Raw genomic sequence first — 18247 nt, 5'->3', positions numbered from 1 at the left:
AGAGATGTGGAAAAGAGATCTTAAACAAGGTTTTTGTTTTTGTGAACAGTCACTCGCTAGCCTAGGCTCGATGGCTCCCGGTCAATCTCTCGTTATTGTTCGCACAGATACGTGGTTGATCTTAGATCACTCACACAGCTCAGCAGGGTACTATTTGAAACTATGACACAAGTACCCTATGTGCTTCACTGTGCGAACTCACTGCGATTGACCGAGGCCGCTCCGAAGAGACGCCTCACCTGACGGAAACTTACAGCTTGACTGCTCACATTATAGCCTAGTAACTAGGTTAGCTATACATCAAAACAGTTTTGAGCGAAAAATCGCTTGTGGTTTTCCCAAGGACATGCGCAGAAAATGGTTAGAAAAACGTAACTTCCACATGGATTTTTAACGTTTTCCAAACTGTTTGGAAAACACCAAATTTCCAACCCAAAAAGTCTAGTTTTCCAATCGAAAGAGTTTCAATTTCACAAAAATATAATTTCCACATGGATTTTTAACGTTTTCCAAACTGTTTGGAGAAACACAAATTTCCAACCCAAAAAGTCTAGTTTTCCAATCGAAAGAGTTTCAACTCCACAAAAATGTAATTTCCACATGGATTTTTAACGTTTTCCAAACTGTTTGGAGAAACACAAATTTCCAACCCAAAAAGTCTAGTTTTCCAAGAAAGGGTCTCAATCTTAGAAAAATGTAATTTCCACATGGATTTTTAACGTTTTCCAAACTGTTGGAGAAAACACAAATTTCCGACCCAAAAAGTCTAGTTTTTCAACTTGAGGTATCAAATTTACTAAAATATGTATTTTCACATCGATTTTTGACCTTTTTTTTCAATTCCCAAACTGTTTGGAAAATAAAAATTTCCCACCCAAAAAGTCATGTTTTCCAACCAGCCTTGGAAAATTGTCATTTCTACATGGGTTTTTTTCACTTGATTTTTCAAGGGCATTGGTTTATTCTACAAAACCTATGGGTAATTTACGTTTTCCAAATCAGCTTAAGGTAATCGCTCAAATTTCCAACCTTCAATTATAAAACCAAAATTTCCAACCCAAAAATATTGAATTTCCAACCTTGGAAATCGAAAATTTTTTCCTGTGCAGTCTATATAACTGATTACACACACAACTTTGATCAAAATTTGTGAGCAGCCCTTTGAAATTTAGCCTGTTGCGACGGACTTAAAAATTATTTTGTAGCGCATGTTTCAATAAAAAAATCGAAGATGGACATCACGTTATCTTAAGCTTGATAATTACATATTCTAGTTCTCTTTTAAAATTCTTCTGTGGTTTATGAATATCAGTGAAATGATTCTGACTGAACTCTGACTCCTAATCGTGTAACAGTAGGATCCATAGCTTCATAAAGCCCGAAGTGCTAGGTGGCGTACTTTTGCTGAAAAGTGTGCCGTGGTTAAGGTAGGAAATCCTACCTAAGTCACGTGACATTCCATAGAATTCGTAGTTCGTTCGTTCGTTCGTTCGTTCGTTCGTTCGTTCGTTCGTTCGTTCGTTCGTTCGTTCGTTCGTTCGTTTGGACTTTTTCCTTATAATTGGTTGTTTTTTCATTCAAAACATTATTAATAGCAATACCCACCATCAAGCATGTTTCAATTTTTAATAAAATTTATTTTTGAAGCCGGAACTATTTAAAAATCGCCGGAAAGACAGTATGCCTTGAATTTCTCGAGCTGTACTTTATATTTTTTTATGGAAATACAAAATTTCAAATTTTGTATTTTGTTCAGAACTCGCAACTCTACCAGTAATCTGGCATGCAACGGAGGCCGAGTGGACGAGAGTCCTGTAAGCTCTTAAAATACCTTTCGAAAACCTTTTAGAAACCAATGAATCGTATTCGTTTTTTTTTTTCAACAAGTTAAAAATAACCAGTCGTAAGTCAAGACACCCCTTTATCACAGACCCACTGGAACAACCCCTTCCTGAAAAAATTGATCAAAATTTCTTCCCCAGTGGAAAATTATACTCCAATTATTGTCCGCAAAATATTATGCTTTTCTCCAATCCCCACTGAATTTTCTGACTTGAAAACAATGAAATTTCAATCCCTATCCATAAAAAATATGGGAATATCAATCCCCATTGAGTTTCAATCCGTTACCCCTTTACCCCCACTGGCTGAAAAAATTCTATCGGGCCTATGAGAAGGAGCTGTGTCGAGGTTATTTAAAAAACACTACAGAGTCTCTCTCAATATAATCTGCAGTGATGACAAAAACGGTTGTAATTTTTGATAGAATTCGAATTAGATTACGGTTTTGTGCTTGTTGGAAAGATAATCAAATTTGAATTCAGTGGAGCCCCTTTAACTCGAACCTCTGTAACTCAAATGTCTCCTTGACTTGAACAAGTTTTCAATCCTTTTAGTTAACAATACCTTATAAACCTTACCCCATAACTCGAAATTTCCATAATTCGAACAAAAATGTTTTCCCCTTGAGTGTTTGAGTATGTACTATCAAACAGAAAAGTACAAGAACAAAAGGGAATGAAGAAGAAAATGATTCAGACTTTAGAACTCTTTTTCTTTGAAAGTATCATCTTCGAGTAAAACAGTTATTTCTATTTCATATTTTGATCAATCCAATTTCTAAATTCACTGATCCTTGCAAAGACAGTGAAAGCATCTTTGATGTCACATTGTGGTGATCCCCAGCTCACCGAACCATGTAATGTCCATGAATCATTGCTTTCTTGGCAAACGAACGGACTGCCGGAATCTCCATGACAAACTAGAGAAAGAAAAGTGACAAAAGTAGAATTTTGAATGATGAGAGTTCTTTTAAAAGGCATTCTCTTTATGAGATTCTTGAATCTCATCCCCACTGAATTTTTTAACTTGAAAACTAAATAATTGAAACCCCCAGCCATAAAAAACAGGAATATCAATCCCCATCGAGTTTTAGGTCCGTTATTTTTATCCCCATTGGCTGAAAAAATCCTACCGGGTCTGTGAGAAGTGGGTGGCTGAAAGCATTACGATACCTGATTGATTCTCTACGGCTTCAGTATTGGCTGCACACAACATTTGATCAGTCAATGGTGCATATTTACTGTTCATTGTTGAACATCGTGTTTTGTTTTGTACCGTCATTGGAAGTTGTTGGAGAATGTTGTTCACCATCCCAGGATTGCTCGTCTTGCCCCAACCTGAGATTTGATTTGGGAGAAGAAAATGTATTTTAGAGTTTTCTTTGCGGGACAAGTACTCTGTACCAGAGAGTATCTCACGATTATCGTAGCGTAGGCAATGAATTTTGAAATTAGCCGTAGATATTGAGTTTGTGTACAGACTACGGGACAAGCGGCACAGCATTCAAATAATGTTTGGGTTATTTGCTTTGCCTATTGTTCATTTATTACTTGATGGTCGCCCAAATAAGAAAGACGAAGTTTCAATTTTCAAAAGATGTTCTGTTTAAGATGGACTCTCGTCTTGGAAAAGTATATAAAGAAGCTTTTCCGTTTCAAAATTCTGCATAGTTCACCAAAATTTCAAATCTTTCGGATTTAGGGACTCTAAAACACCCAATTTCTTAGAAAAACGCACAAAAATACCCATAGAATGGCGAAAATAAGAACATGTTAAAAACATTTTTAGGCTAGATCTAAAAAAGTTAAGAACATCTAAAGGCTTAAAAAATTTTGGATCTTCTTATAAAAAACGTGTACTAAGCCTTGCTCCATTCAGCCATAACTTTTTAACCAACCTGTGACGTAGCATTTCTTTCCAACATCTGTCCTTTCTCCTTGTTTCGGTAAACATATTGGTTGTACATTTCTTCCAAAGATCACTGGTTTTGCAAGCTGCACGAGAGCTAGATCGTTACTCAACCGCGGGTTTTGGTAATTTTCATGGACAATATAATTAGATACTTGGATCGTTTGTTCATTTTCATCTACATCTTTGTTGTGATCACCTAGTGATTGAAAATTACGAAAAAGGATTTTTCTCTTACGTTTCTTTTTTCTGATACCGCAGGATAGCTAAACTTTCTTCTTACCGGGAAAACATCGGCATATTTCTGGGATCTTTTTTGCTGTTTTTACAGGCATACCGGCATACTTGCTGCGTACATATGCGTAGATAACACTCAAGTTTAAGCTATCTTGTTCCCATGCAGAGTGTTGGACTTTTTCCGTTGTAAAGTGGCAATAGGAAAGATTTTCCCGAGAATGAGAAAGTTTACCCATCCTACGGTATCAGAAGATACTAAGCTCTAGTTTAGACGGCCGACTTTCTGCCCTGCCTATTCTACCTGTTAGACTTAGAGTAGGCGAAAAGTGGGCAAAAAGTGGGCAGTTAAAATCTTTACTTGAAAAAGTTTGAAAGAAGACATTGCATTGACGTCAAAAGAGGGCAATGCATTGACTTTAGACAACAAACTATCTGCCCACTTTAATTAACAATTAGAATAGGCAGGGCGAAAAGTTGACCGTCTAAACTAGAGCTAAATTGTTTTAAGTTGATACTTTAATCGGAATTCACTTTGTTAGTTTTCATGAGATCAAAGTTGACTCTATCTAATTCCATCTTTAAGGAACCAAGCATTTTCTTCGAATTAGAGAACGATTCGAATTACAGAAAGTATTTTATATGATTTTCCATCTGAGGGGGCTAATATTTTAATTCGAATTTAAGAGTCGAATTAGAGAGATCTGACAGTATTTGAATTGTAGTGATTTGATAAATTTGCTCAGACGCAGAACTGCGCCGTTTCTGGGGTTCTGTTCCCAGAAAATAAAATTTGTCCTGGGTTCTCCTATGGAGACCTCAGAGTATTACCTAACTTTGCGGTGAAAATTTTGACAGGTCTTCTGTAAACACAATTTGCAGCGGTCACAATCCAACGACTGTCGATAAGCGTTCCTCCACAAGCATATTTACCATTTCTGTAAACCAAATTTAATTTTACTATTTCTAAAGAAGGGAATACTGCTGCTAAAAGGAGCCAAACCTGAAAAATGGCATTTTGCTTAACCCAAGATTCTACAGGATAAACTATACATTTTTGGAATCCTCAATTATCCTAGTTTAAGAAATGGTCGGTCCCCAAAGCTAACTCCTAGTCAATTTTTCATACTGGGCCCGAGTTTAGGGGGTACTTTTTAACCTTTGTAAGGATTTGATAAGGAAAATATCTTTCCATGTATGATTTAATTTGCCATATCTCATGAATAAATTGACCAATAGACCTTATCGGAGTTATTGATTTTTCTAAAAAACGAAGCATTGTGGGATTGTTTCGAGTGTATTTCAATAGAATTCCCTCGAGGAATTCCTAAGAGATTTCTATTGTAATACACTCGAAACAATCCCACAATGCATCGCTTTTTATAAAAATCAAAAAATCCGATAAGGTCTATTGCTTTGAAACTAAAGCCAAAGCCAAAAGTTTCAAGATAGATTGGTGATCATCATTAGCAAAAGGTTTTTGGGGGTTTACCTGGGGCAAATATAGGGAAAATTTGGGTATTTTCACTGAATTTTGACACAAGACTGGGACCTACCAAAACAACTTTAAATGAGGTACAAACTTTGTGTTATGATAAAATTTGATGCGATACACCAGAAAAATTTCTTGTCAACTGTATTTAGTATCGAAATTTGATTTCTAACTACTGGAGACATTGATATTTTCTGATAGATAATAGAGGAAAGCAATCTGTGGTTTTCATTATCTGGCATCAGGGATACAGGTGTCAAATCAGGAAGTAAATATGCCAATTTCTAGTTCGCAGTTGCCTGAGTTTGGATGTTTTTCTGGAGAAGTTTCCTCAAGAATGGAAACCAGCCCTAACAAACTTTAAATTACCATTCAATCATTTCTTAGTCCTTTTAAAGACAACTACACAACATTTCGATGCTTTTAACTGAAGTTATGGCTACATAACATTTTTATAGAAGTTTCAGTCCAATTTTAGTTTAATACCTTTATTGAAGATGTTACACGTTTTGAAATAAGAATGTCAATCTCAAATGTCATCTCGAATAGCTTTTAATGAAATTTTGAAAACTCATATTACAAGTTTTGCAACATCCCAAAAGTTACCTTAATCATCGCCCTATTCATAAGGAAGCGTCCTTTGGAATTAAGAAATTTTTTTTCCTTGTGATTTCACTTTGACTTTGAAGAAAACTCAAATCAAGTGCCCTACTTACTGATTACCCAGGAACGGAGAAATGATCTCATTAACAGGGGTGTACGAATTTTGTAAAGTCAATGAGAAAATCACCGTCTTCACCAGTACATAATCTCCAAAAACAAACCTTTACCCGATGCAGAAACTTATTTTTTAACACTCTAATACCTAAAAGGTCTAGATTACTAAACTTGGTCTAACTATATTATAAGAAAGTCACGGCTTTTGCTCGTCCTACTCCAATGAAAAGTTTTTTTGTAGGAAGTTATCTATAGAGTTTGAATCAGACAAACCAAGACGTCAAATAACGATAAGGTTTATTTTTATTACTGTCCAATAAATTGATTATCACCATTGATTTATAAAGCCCAAAGGGCTAGATGTCAAGCTTTAAGCAATGGCTTAAACAGGGCAAAGAAAGCAAATCAAAGTGAATATCGGAAAAAATATTGTTGCTATTGTTTTCGAAAACCCGTGAATCTTTTGATTGGTCAAGCGCTGAAATTCTATTGTAATGTCGCGTGACCTATGTAGGATTTCTAGCTAACCACGACACACATTTCAACTATTTAAAGTACGCCATCTAGCCCTTTGGGCTTTATAAATCTATGATTATCACCTGTAAATTCCAACTTGCCAGGGCCATGAGTGAGGTTTTGCATCTTTGCCGCCGATGATTCTAGATTGAGGGATTTGAGAATATCCACAAGATCCTTTAGGTGGTGGTGCGTTTGTTTTGTCTGGTGTAGCAGGTACCAATGTGGTTGATCTTCTAGTTGTCTGCTTTGTAAATGGCTTTTTTGTGGTTTGGGCTGTCGGCGTAGGAGTGGTCGTTGATAAGGTTGTAGGTTTTGTAATTTTGTTTGTGGTAGACATGGTCGTTGAAGATACGGTTAAAGGTTTGGTTGTAGTTACGGCTGATGTTGTAGACATGGTCGTTGAAGATACGGTTAAAGGTTTTGCTGTAGTTTGGGTTGGTGTTGTAGACATGGTCGTTGCTACGGTGATAGGTTTCTTTGTAGTCAATCTTCTTGTCGTTGGGATTGTTGAAGCCGTGGTCGTAGTAAACTGTTTTGTTGGTAGCACCGCTGAGGTTGAAGGTTTTTTAGAAGTAGTTTTAAGAAAAGTAACTGGTTGTGTAGAAAAATACGTTTTGTCTTGAAATAATTGGTTTAAAGTTTGTGTAAAGTGTCTAATTATATGGTTGATTACATTTAGCTTAGATTTGTAAAGGACGAGCGGGGCGATAAATCCGTAATAGCCCCGCTTTTTTGTAATCGCCCTGATGTAAACAAAAATTTCTATTGGTTGAAAGATAATATATAAGTATCGTACGATATTTTGATTGGTTAATAAAATATCGTAAGAAATTTTTAAGCCAATCAAAATAAGAGTGTCAGTCGAATGTTTATTCATAGTTTCGAATGTTTTTATAAGTTTCGAAAAGAATAGCGATTGAGTGTTCTTCAATTCTTTTTTTGACCATATAATTAACGCGGAATAACATGGTATTCTCGGGTGATTTTGGATTAATAACCCCTCGTTTCATTGAAAACACTTTTAAATAGCCCTCACTACGTTCGGGCTATTTTGAAATGTTTTCAATGAACCTCGGGGTTATTAATCCCAAATCACCCTCTAAACCATGTTATTACTAGTACAAAACAACCATTATTTAAACCCCTATACATAATAATAGATAACTATGCGCTTTTTTTAAGAGGCTAAAAATTGGCCGAAGAATAAATTAGAAACAATCTGAGCCTCAGATTTCAGAAATTTTAAAACTACTGATTTTAACAGATTTTAAGTAAAGAAACTAGGCATAATAAGAACATCGTCCAAACATTTAAGCCTGAAAATTTCAAAAATTTAAGAACAGCCTAGCCTGAGTCAAAATTTACTGGTTCTTTAAAAAAAAGCTTGTACATTGAAACAACTTCAAGTCTGGCATTATAGATCAATTTACACGATTTTGTTTGAGTTGATGTCACCTATCTCAGCTTGATCAAAGTGTGCCTTTCTCTGAAGATTTATCTGTGAGGATAGACTTTAATAGTTCTATATTGTATTTCTCGATACCAGGATACCTATCCCGGACAGGATACTGAAGGGGTACTGACTGAATTCTTCTTTTTTTCAAAATTATCTACTTTATTTCTACTTAATTTTCCAAAAACAATTTTGATTAAATGATGATTTCATGATGTTTTTTATATATATGTCATATTCTTACGTCCTTCAGTGGTTTTTGTAGAAGGGCGTGAGCACATCCCACAATGCTTTGGACAGGTTTGTTGATAAACACTGTTTTTGCAAAAGCTCTTCTGGACTGATGGACAAAGTACACTAAGATCTCGACATTCTGCAAAATAAAGAGAAAATAATTGAATGGGATGTAGAGGAACTATAATTTTGACGAATTTTGGGCAGCTCGTCCCTTCGGAATTGTTTTCAAAAAGATCCTAAGATGGTGGTAAAATAAGTCATTGCCAAAACTGAAATTGTTTTTAATTTTTAGGGTGCCTTCTCAATACTTTCGATAAATTCACATAAGTCGTGGTCCCAGGCAGACTTAAGTCTTTATCACCAAAGACCTTGTTGAAAATTAGAATCTTTAATCAACTGTTAACTCACGTGGTGTAGTGGTTGTTGGTGACGTTGTTGGTTGTGTTGTCATTCTTTTTGTACTCTCTGAAAAACGATCAAAAAACAATTTCTAAAAGCAGGGACGTTAAAAGACTAACTCGGTGGAGGAAAGCCTTTTTTAATATAGCCTCAAACACTTCAATCGTCAAGAGGGACAGAGGCTTCTGCAATCTAGTCATTGTTAAAAATGAGAGTAAAATGAAAGTTCGAAAGTGTATCCTATAAGGCCTGTTTAAAAGACTTATAAGTTAAAATTAATAATTCAAACTAGAATCCTAGAATCTTTTATCAATGGTTAACTCACGTGCTGTGGTGGTTGTTGATGGCGTTGTTGGTTGTGTTGTCATTCTTTTTGTAGTCTCTGAAAAACGATTTAAAAAAACTTTTAAAACCCCAAATATACTTAAAAGACTCCATTAAAAAGCGTCCTCACTCATCATCATCTTGTTATGAAAATTAGAATCTTTTATCAACTGTCGACTCACGTGCTGTGGTGGTTGTTGATGGCGTTGTTGGTTTTGTTGTCATTCTTTTTGTAGTCTCTGAAAACGATCAAAATATATTGCTAATTTTAAGACCACTTAGACGTCATGGTTACGTATTACTCCGGTATAGTTTTCGTTACCGAAAGGGGAATGTGCATTATCGTTTAGGAATATTTCGGAGCAATAAACCGGAGAAGTTCCGCTCCGATGAAAAGGTGGACATGGTGTAACTCGGTGAAAGTAAGTCTCTCTTTAAATGCCATATGAAACTTAATAAGTTTCGCCTGCTAATCCTTTATAAACATTTTCTTCACGCAGGTACGTGAAAAGACATTGTAAAGTCATCTTCTAGAATCTTTAATCAACTGTTGACTCACGTTCTGTGGTGGTTGTTGATGGCGTTGTTGGTTTTGTTGTCATTCTTTTTGTAGTCTCTGAAAAACGATTTAAAAAAAAACTTTGAAATCCCAGATACTTAAAAGACTCCATTAAAAAGCGTCCTCGCGAAATATTTTTTTAATGGAAGGGAATTGGGTGCTGAAGCATCAGTGACTGTGCTAGGTATCGATACGTCGTGGAGGAGTTGAGATTACGTAAACCTTGTCCCCTAGTCGTTCACACCTGATCAACACTCTTACCCCAATAACTGTGTATCAGTATATAGCTAGATGGCAGACAGTGGTGTTATAGCGTAGACAGTTCTACCGAGAAGACTATTAGAAATTTTTCAGTACTGTCCAGCTAAATTTCCTTAATTTATGGATGATTCTTTCGGTTGCTGGTAATTTTTATTGGAACCTCATTCCAACACGCTTAAAAGATGGATCTTGAAAAGAGCTTTCCAACGAACCCAAAAGCGACCTTTTCTGTTTAAGCCGAAGCCGATGAAATTGCGTTTGAATTTGACTTACTGAAACAAATCTCTAAACTTAGACCATATTCAGACCTTACGGTTCCGTTCCGTTCCTAAGCGGTTCCGAAACGGTTCCGAAACAAGTGTAAACGTCAAAAGACGTTACAAAGCAAAACAGATCGAAATGGTTTCGCTCCACTTTTTTCATCGGAACGGAGCGTCTCCTTTTTCAATATGAACACACTCGATCCGTAACGAAAGTCATACCGGAGTGCAACGGAACGGCAACGTGTGAATATGGTCTTTCTGACAGTACTGAAGAATTAAGTTGAACTGCTCGTTACAGAAATGTAATATTCACTTTTTTTGTTTGGAAGAGCTTAAAACTTGACATCAAGTCCAATTCGGGCTTTATATATCTATGCGTAAAACGAGTGTAACCAAGGAAGTGTAACCAATAGATTTATAAAGCCCGGAAGGCCAGATGTCGTGCCTTGGATGAAAAGTGTGCCGAGGTTAGGTAGGAATACCTAGGTCCCGTGACATAACAATAGAATTTCAGCGCTTGGCCAATCAGAAGCTTCGCAGGTTTTCGAAAACAATAGCAGCAATATTTTTTGCGATATTCACTTTTTTGTTTGGAAGAGCTTAAAACTTGACATCAAGTCCAATTCGGGCTTTATATATCTATGTGTAAAACGAGTGTAACCAAGGAAGTGTAACCAAGGAAGTGTAACCTGGTCTTTTAGTGGTTTTGATGACACACAATCCGCAATACTTCCTGCATTTCCAATTCAAAAGTGAATGGCACATGATGGATTTGGGAATATAGTGACAATATGATTTCACATTTCGACAATCTAAAAATATTATAGATTATGATTATAAAGATAATGTCAATACAATGAAGTTGAACCAAACGCTCCCTGGTCAAAATTCTTGGTAAGAGAGCTTGAAAGTTCTTCCAAGATCCTGCAAGATCTTGTGATGTGTCAGATCTTGAAATTTCTTCCAAGATTTTATCAAGAATTCTGACCAGGGCTACTATGCTGGCAGCGAATCTTTAGTAAATATAAATATAAAATATATGCGCGTGCGTACATGAATTTTTCAACATTGCTTAAATATGTTAAAACGACAACATACAGGGTGTCCCGAAAAAAAGTCCTGTGTTACAAGTAGAAATTTTGTGTGTGTGTGTGTGTATGTCAAAAAGTAATATTTACGACACCCTGTATACCATCTTCGCATGCAACGGCCGGCTCTAAAAACTTTTCTTGATAGGATCAAAGTCTTTCATTTGGCTGATCCAAAAAAATTCCAAACAGGGGGGTGGACGAACTCTTCAAGTCAAAACGAATTTCTTTGAAATTTCTTTTTATCAGTCGTTTACCCCCTGGAAAGTTTAATATAGCTTTTACCCCCTGGAAACACGAAAAAACACTTCTTTAGAACTCCTGAAAATTCTTCCCGGATTACCCCCTGGAAATGTTTGTCCACCCTCGTGTATGGTTATAAAATGGGCTAAAATGGAATGGCCCATTTTCAATAGATGTTAAATATACCTTCAGTGTCTGCCGCTGTCCCGAATGCTAAAATAAAAATAATAATAAAAAATTCAATCGATCAAAAAGATTAATCCACTCAAAGTTAGCTTTCCAACGAGACATTGATTTTAATGATATTTTTTCATCAGGTTACAAAAGTTGTACACGAGAACTTTACTAAAATGGACTTTTCCAGAAAAAAATGAATATGGGAGGTTGAGGATTTAACATTTTTTGGACATTTACCGTCAGACATTGTTACTTTTGACACCCGGATAGCAGGTCTAACCCCCGGACAAGCATCAGTTGACCCCCTGGATATTAAAAGATACCCTAAAACAAAGCAAAATTGCCCCCAAACAGAGCAAGTTTACTGTACCTCCTGGACAAGACAAATTTTTTAGACTTTTCAAAATCCCCGGACACTATCCTCCACCCCTCCATCCCCCATATACGGACATTTTCTGGAAGAGCCCAATGACCACAATACAATACACAAGGTGCATGCATATTTAAACTTTGCTGTTTTCTTTTCAGCCGATACAAAAAAAAATATTAATGAAAAATAAAAATGTTTGAAAAACTGATCATTGTCGTTGGTGGAAAAGTTGTGTCGATATAATATAAACAAAGGTAAGGCCATTGTATTTTACAAAGTATAGCATTGTATTATTTTAAAGAGACAGGATCCTACCACCGAAACCACTCAAGATTATCAGAAAGGGCATTTGTCTCCCTAATAAGTCTGGCATACATTGACTTAATATTGTCACTCGATTAAAAAACGTTTAGCCAATTTGAGCAAATTTTGGCGAAAAATTGTGCATTTTCTTGAAAACTTCAGATGGTCAGACTTTCCAAATTTCACACCCTTTCTCAGCTGGCACAAAACGTTGTTTCAACGTTCAAACAACGTTTTTTGGACGTTATGAATGTCACATGGACGTTGTTTTGATGCTGTGTGCCGTCTGAGCAGAGTGCACTTTTTCTAATCTTTGCTCATTTCGACCCTTACAGTGTACTTTGGGAAGCTTGGAAAGGACCTTTAAGGGCCACACATAGGACAGTAGGACGTTTACCTTGAGTGCCCTCCCCCCGGGTACGTTTTCAGGCAATCTAGACTCTTTTATTGCCAAACTTCTCTCCTAGGGCTAACCAATGGTTTAAACTACTCCACGATGACGAAGCAGTCTTAGACATTTAAATCAGTTCATTTCCAGATAATAAATACTTTATTTTCTCTCCTTTTTTCGATGTTAGGTCAGATGTTGATGCAGTGAACATAGTACAGAAATGAAGATCACTGCTGAACGCAAATAAGTGGTCGCTAATGCTTTGTCATCATCCCAAAGAAATGTAAGTCAAACTTTGCAACAATTCCTTCTGAATTTCTATTTTGTAGAAAATAAACACGGTTGTAATTTCAATTTTTTGAAAGTTAGCCCGGTGGGTCTTCGGAGTCCACTAGGTCACTGAGGTATTCTATTTAGAGTATTCTTTTTAACCCTGCCGTAAAACTTTTAAAGAGGCTGGTTAAAAATTTCCTGGATTTCGGTGATAAGTAATAAGCGCATATTTTGTTGCCCTCCACCGTTTTGTCTGCTAAAAATAAAAACCATTTTTTTATTTTTCTAAACTTCTTCTATCGTGCAAAATCCTCCCAAATTATCAACTCTATGTCTGCACCTACGGTACACATTTATTTTATAAGAACAAACTATATAAGAACATAGGGCTTCGCTAGCCAAAATGTTAAGAACAAGTTAAGAAGTTAATCGAAAAGCTTTTGCTCAATTTTGAAATAAAACTTTGTTGTTTTTCTTTTGGTAGATGGCAAAATTTCAAAGAGAAATTTCAAAGAAAGTTAAAAACATTTTAAGGCTTTGTGAACTTAAAAACACCCAATTTTTTTAGTGAAATGGTAAAAAAATATTCACAAAACGGTCAAAATAAGAACACATTAAGAACATTTTTAGGCTTAAAACTCAAAAAATTCAAAACATCCGAAGGCTTCAAAAATTTTGGATGTTCTTATAAAAAAATGTGTAAATCGCTTAACTTGAGTGACGCCCTCCCCCGACCCCCTCCCCCTGGCTAGTTTTTCACTTACCTACATCCAGGACAAACAGGGGCATAAGGATCGCAACGCTCTTCATGTTGATTTTGTGAAAAATATGTGGTTTCACCAAACATGTAACCTGCCTTTTTTCGACAAAATTTGATTTTGTGTTTGTGCTTTAACAAGACAGCATCAATACACCTGTCTTTGTATTTTATTGAAATTTACTTACTAAACAAATAATGTTTGCAAGATATCACTTTAATATTTAAACTCTGAGAGCTGTTTGACCAAAGAAATGATTTTATGATCAGTTTTTCTTAAAACATTTGGAAATTTGAACCGTTGCTTATTCTTGAGTTGAAACCAAAATATGCGCAGCGACCATAGTGCAAAGGCTACGTCGCGCAAGGTCGTTGGTTCTTTTCCCGGGTTACACCAAAGACTTAGTACTTAGTATAAAAAATGGTACTTGGTAGCTAATTTGATGGCTCTCTGCTTGATGCTTAGCAATTAAAGAAAGGATCAATAAAAATGGGGCAATCCAGTGAGGAAAAGTGGAGCCCTTCCATATCTTTGGGTTGATAACAAACGTAAGAAATGCCTTCAGGTTCCCTGTGACTGCTGTGGTCGCAGATTTAATTATTTATTTTTAGTGTGCGCAGCAGGTGGAGTCAAAAAGTCGTTTTCGTCCATCTAGGCAAATAGCCTATTCTTTTGGGAGAGAAAACTTAGAAATAAGCGTCTCTAGATTGCTAAAAGCACATCTAAATCTGAGATGAACGATAACCGTATCCGAAAAATTCCGCGGGTGAGATTCCCACCTGGTGAATTCCCAAACAAATTCCCAAAGAAATTGTCAATAGAGAGGTGAAATATAGCCAAGGAATAATTAACTGAATGAAGTTTAACCTTCCAATACAGTTTCTTGTCAGCGGAAATAATAGACGCAGACGATTACTGATGTTTTTTTAGATTTTACAAATATTAATTTTTTATTTAAGAAACCAGAAGAAACCTGAAGGACCTGAAGGAAAATGAGAATTTTTTCGCCGTTTTTTTATATTTGATTATGATTGATGCTCTATTTATGCTTGTAGGTATAATAATAACAAGACGTGTACAATTTTAAAAAATTTCTCAAAATAAACATACATACACTACATATTTCTAATTTTCAAAATGTATGAGCCAAGAATTTGAGGTTGATAGAATTGGTTGAGATTGGCCACTATGTGATCCAGACCTCTGAGATGGACATAGAGGCTAAACTTGATAGAAAAAAAACTTGAAAAAACTTCGACATTTCTTTGATTATCGGTAAGTTAATCGTTTTATTTGCATTTAGTACAGCTTTGGTGCCCAAAAGTTAATAATTTAGTTTTTTGATCTGTTAAATTTAACACATGTTGCAAAGTTTGGGACATAATCCTCGAACGAATTCGTAATTGTTGCAGAGATTCTTCATGTACCGACAATCCTTGTGTGTGTCTTGACATCCTATGGAACGAAAATAAAACAGGGAAATGGTATTGGATTTATAGGATATGTCGGATCTTAGTCTTAGCTTTATATAATGTCAAACTCGAAACAATTTCTTCGTTTCTTTTTTCATATATATGATAGGGATCAAGAAATTATTGTGTAACGTCCAACAGTAAAAGAAAGGGTGGTGTAGGAAGCTAGATAAATTCTCGTAAGGAATGTTTTCAGCCCCCTTTTCAGAGAATCGTACATTTAAATTTTCGCTCGCAGACAACCTTTCGTAAATCAGCCATTTTCACCTTTAAAACTCTTTAGTTTAAATTTTAGGGTTTTAACGGTTTGTGGTAATTTTTACGAGGGCTAAAGCGGCCAAAATTCGCGAATACCGCGAATCCACGCGAGGACGAAAATTAATCCGTTTTTGAAATATAATTTACAGTTACTACACCCTTTAAAATTAGTTTACCAGATGGAATTTCTGAGGTATGTTTCGCTGGTATGTTTGTTGTTGTCAATCCTGGTGTTGTTTCCGATTCTGGTGTTGATGCCAATTTTGGTGTTGATGCCAAACCTGGTGTTGTCAATCCTGGTGTTGTTGCCAACTCTGGTGTAGTCTTCTTTGTCTTCGAACATAATCCACAACGTTTCTTGCACACTCGTTGATAATAACCATTTTTACAGTATTCGTAACGGTTGTAGTTTGAACACAAACTGCTAATATCACGGCAATCTATAACAGATCAAAGGGGAACTCCCTCAATAAATTGATCACCTTTAGTTTTTGTCAATTTGAGACATTGTAAAGCACAAAAACTAGAAAAAAAATTGATGCACTTCGATTTCTCGAATAAAAAGGAAATTAACCAAGAACTCTGCAATATTGCGAGGAAACTAACTCAATCTATCTCAAAAGTAAAGATCGCGGTTATACCTGACGCTAAAACAAAGTCCATTGCATACTTGAAGCGAATAGACTTTAAAGCAGGTGCCGAAAATATCTTAGTTTCAATGACAGCTTTCTGTTCTTACCTGAACGTTCTCTTGGAGGTTGAGTAGGTGGGGTACACACGTTGCAATAACGTGGACAAGATTCTCGCCATGATTTGTATTGACAAAATTCTTTCGAAAGTTTGTAGCAGGTGGTGATCTTGTCCTCGCAAGCTGAAATAATAATGAAGAAATGATATGATGTTATCCAGTACCTTGGAAGCATCTGCCAGCTAGAAATTCCACGAAAAAGAAGTTGTTTCTACTTACAGCCTCCTCTGTTGGTTTACACGTTGTTTTTCATAAGAACATCCAGAATTGTTGAAGCTCTTCGATTTCTTATACATTTTGAAATTTCTTCGCTTTGCGAAAACAGAACGCTCGTTCCGCAAGCCCTTTTATGTTGATTTAGGCCTTTTACTCAATTTTTATTACCTTGACCCTAACTTGCTTCACGCAGATGACCGGGAGAAGACATACTGCAAGAGGAGAATCCTTTCCTCTTCTTGACTCTGAGTACGCCGATGACACTGCTGTTATTTTTAATAGTCGTAAAGATATTGTTGAAGGTTCTATTGGTATGATTGAACATTTTGATCGTTTCGGAACTGAAATTCACACCGGTGCCCTTGAACCAAGGGAGACCTCTAAAACCGAAGTTTTATTCTGTTCAAAACCGTATTCACTCTACACTTCACCAGATTGCTATGATAACGCTAACCTGTCAGACATTATCATCAATGATAGATACTTACCAATCGTTCAAGAGTTCAGCTATCTTGGAAGTATCGTTTCAAGTGACTGTACAGACGACAAGGATGTTGAAGCGAGAATTAGAAAGTCCAGTAATGCGTTTGGTGCACTCAGAAAGTCTGTCTTTGGGGCCAAAAATGTCAGAGATAAAATCAAGGGTAAAATTTATGAGACATGCATTCTTCCCATTCTTCTTTACGGGTCAGAAAGCTGGTGTCTTTCCGAAAAAATTCTTCTTAAATTACGTGCTTTTCACAATCGTTGTGTTCGTGCTATGTGTCATGTAAACCGATTTCGCACCTGGAAAGAGCACATTAGTACAGATGATTTGCTTCGCAGAGTTGATCTCAAACGAGTTGATTCTTATGTTGTCAAACAACAACTGCGTTGGATTGGTCATGTCCTTAGAATGCCTTGGGAAAGACTCCCTCGTAAGATGTTAACCTGTTGGGTTCGCTCTAAAAGACCTAGAGGATGCCCTAAATTCACTTTTGGAAGGTCGTTGAAGAAATCCTTGCGGTTTGCTAATATAAACGTTGATGGTTGGGATGTTTTGGCTTGTGACCGCCTTAATGGCGTAGTATTTTGAGTAAAATTTGATAGTGTTTTCTTTTTTCTGTCAAACTATTGTGCTGTGATCCTCAGCTTCACTGAGGCCTAGTCCTATATTATAGGAAGGTATATATTATTATTATTATTAAATTGCTTGAAATTGAGTAATTTCAGGATCAGTTCTTAAATTATTCTTATTCTTTGGCGATTTTCAGTCTCGTTGTTCTTAAAGAATTGTTCTTATGAAAGAAAACAAGTGTAATGCTTTTATGAAAGGTTTTCTATGGGAACAGAAGGAGCCTATTTTAAGGCAGTGTCTTCATGCTGAGTCAGATAAATTAAAGCTACTTTTTTACGCAACAATATCCTGCAAACAAGTGAAAGATCGAAAGTTGTTTTGAGATGTGACCTCACATTCTATTGCTTTTGTAAAAAAAATAAAAGCAAAGTTGATTTCGAACAAATTTATTTTTATTTTAATGTATTTTCATTTTTTTAAAACCTTTTTCTAATCTTGTCGCACTTGTTTTTACTACATCAGCATCGTCAGACCTTTTAATCAAAACAAAACCTTTAAAAGAAAGAAGTTGTAACTTACCAAAGGACACTGTCACGAAGACGGCTAAGAGAACCAGAGATCTCATTTCAGCTGATGGTGATGGTTTGCCACATATGTAAAGAAAATCAAAAAGGTCTTACGTTCC

The 18247-nt window shown here is 36.1% G+C and overlaps 1 protein-coding gene and 1 long non-coding RNA gene across 2 annotated transcripts; both read right to left on the bottom strand.

Moving 5' to 3' along the window:
- Window positions 1-2533: 2533 nt before the first annotated feature.
- LOC136805243 (uncharacterized) lies at window positions 2534-18212 on the bottom strand. Its single transcript, XM_067061822.1, has 13 exons — window positions 18142-18212; window positions 11726-11752; window positions 10898-11020; window positions 9685-9741; window positions 9308-9364; window positions 9127-9183; window positions 8811-8867; window positions 8410-8538; window positions 6793-7261; window positions 4816-4922; window positions 3740-3949; window positions 3015-3179; window positions 2534-2761 (listed from the first exon to the last, which is right to left on the bottom strand). The coding sequence occupies exons 1-13, from the start codon at window positions 18185-18187 to the stop codon at window positions 2592-2594; spliced, it is 1674 nt and encodes a 557-aa protein (XP_066917923.1). The 5' UTR covers window positions 18188-18212; the 3' UTR covers window positions 2534-2591.
- On the bottom strand, window positions 14847-17314 carry LOC136805245 (uncharacterized). The gene is made up of 4 exons (XR_010846365.1): window positions 16994-17314; window positions 16281-16412; window positions 15718-15981; window positions 14847-15266 (listed from the first exon to the last, which is right to left on the bottom strand). It is a non-coding gene; the product is annotated as an uncharacterized lncRNA (long non-coding RNA).
- Window positions 18213-18247: the final 35 nt, after the last annotated feature.

Source organism: Clytia hemisphaerica, unplaced genomic scaffold (genome assembly GCF_902728285.1).
Source record: "Clytia hemisphaerica strain Z4C2 unplaced genomic scaffold, Clytia hemisphaerica genome assembly, whole genome shotgun sequence".
Lineage (NCBI taxonomy): Eukaryota > Metazoa > Cnidaria > Hydrozoa > Leptothecata > Clytiidae > Clytia > Clytia hemisphaerica.
The sequence above is the reverse complement of the archived record's forward strand: the minus strand, read 5'-3'. Positions and strand labels throughout refer to the sequence as shown.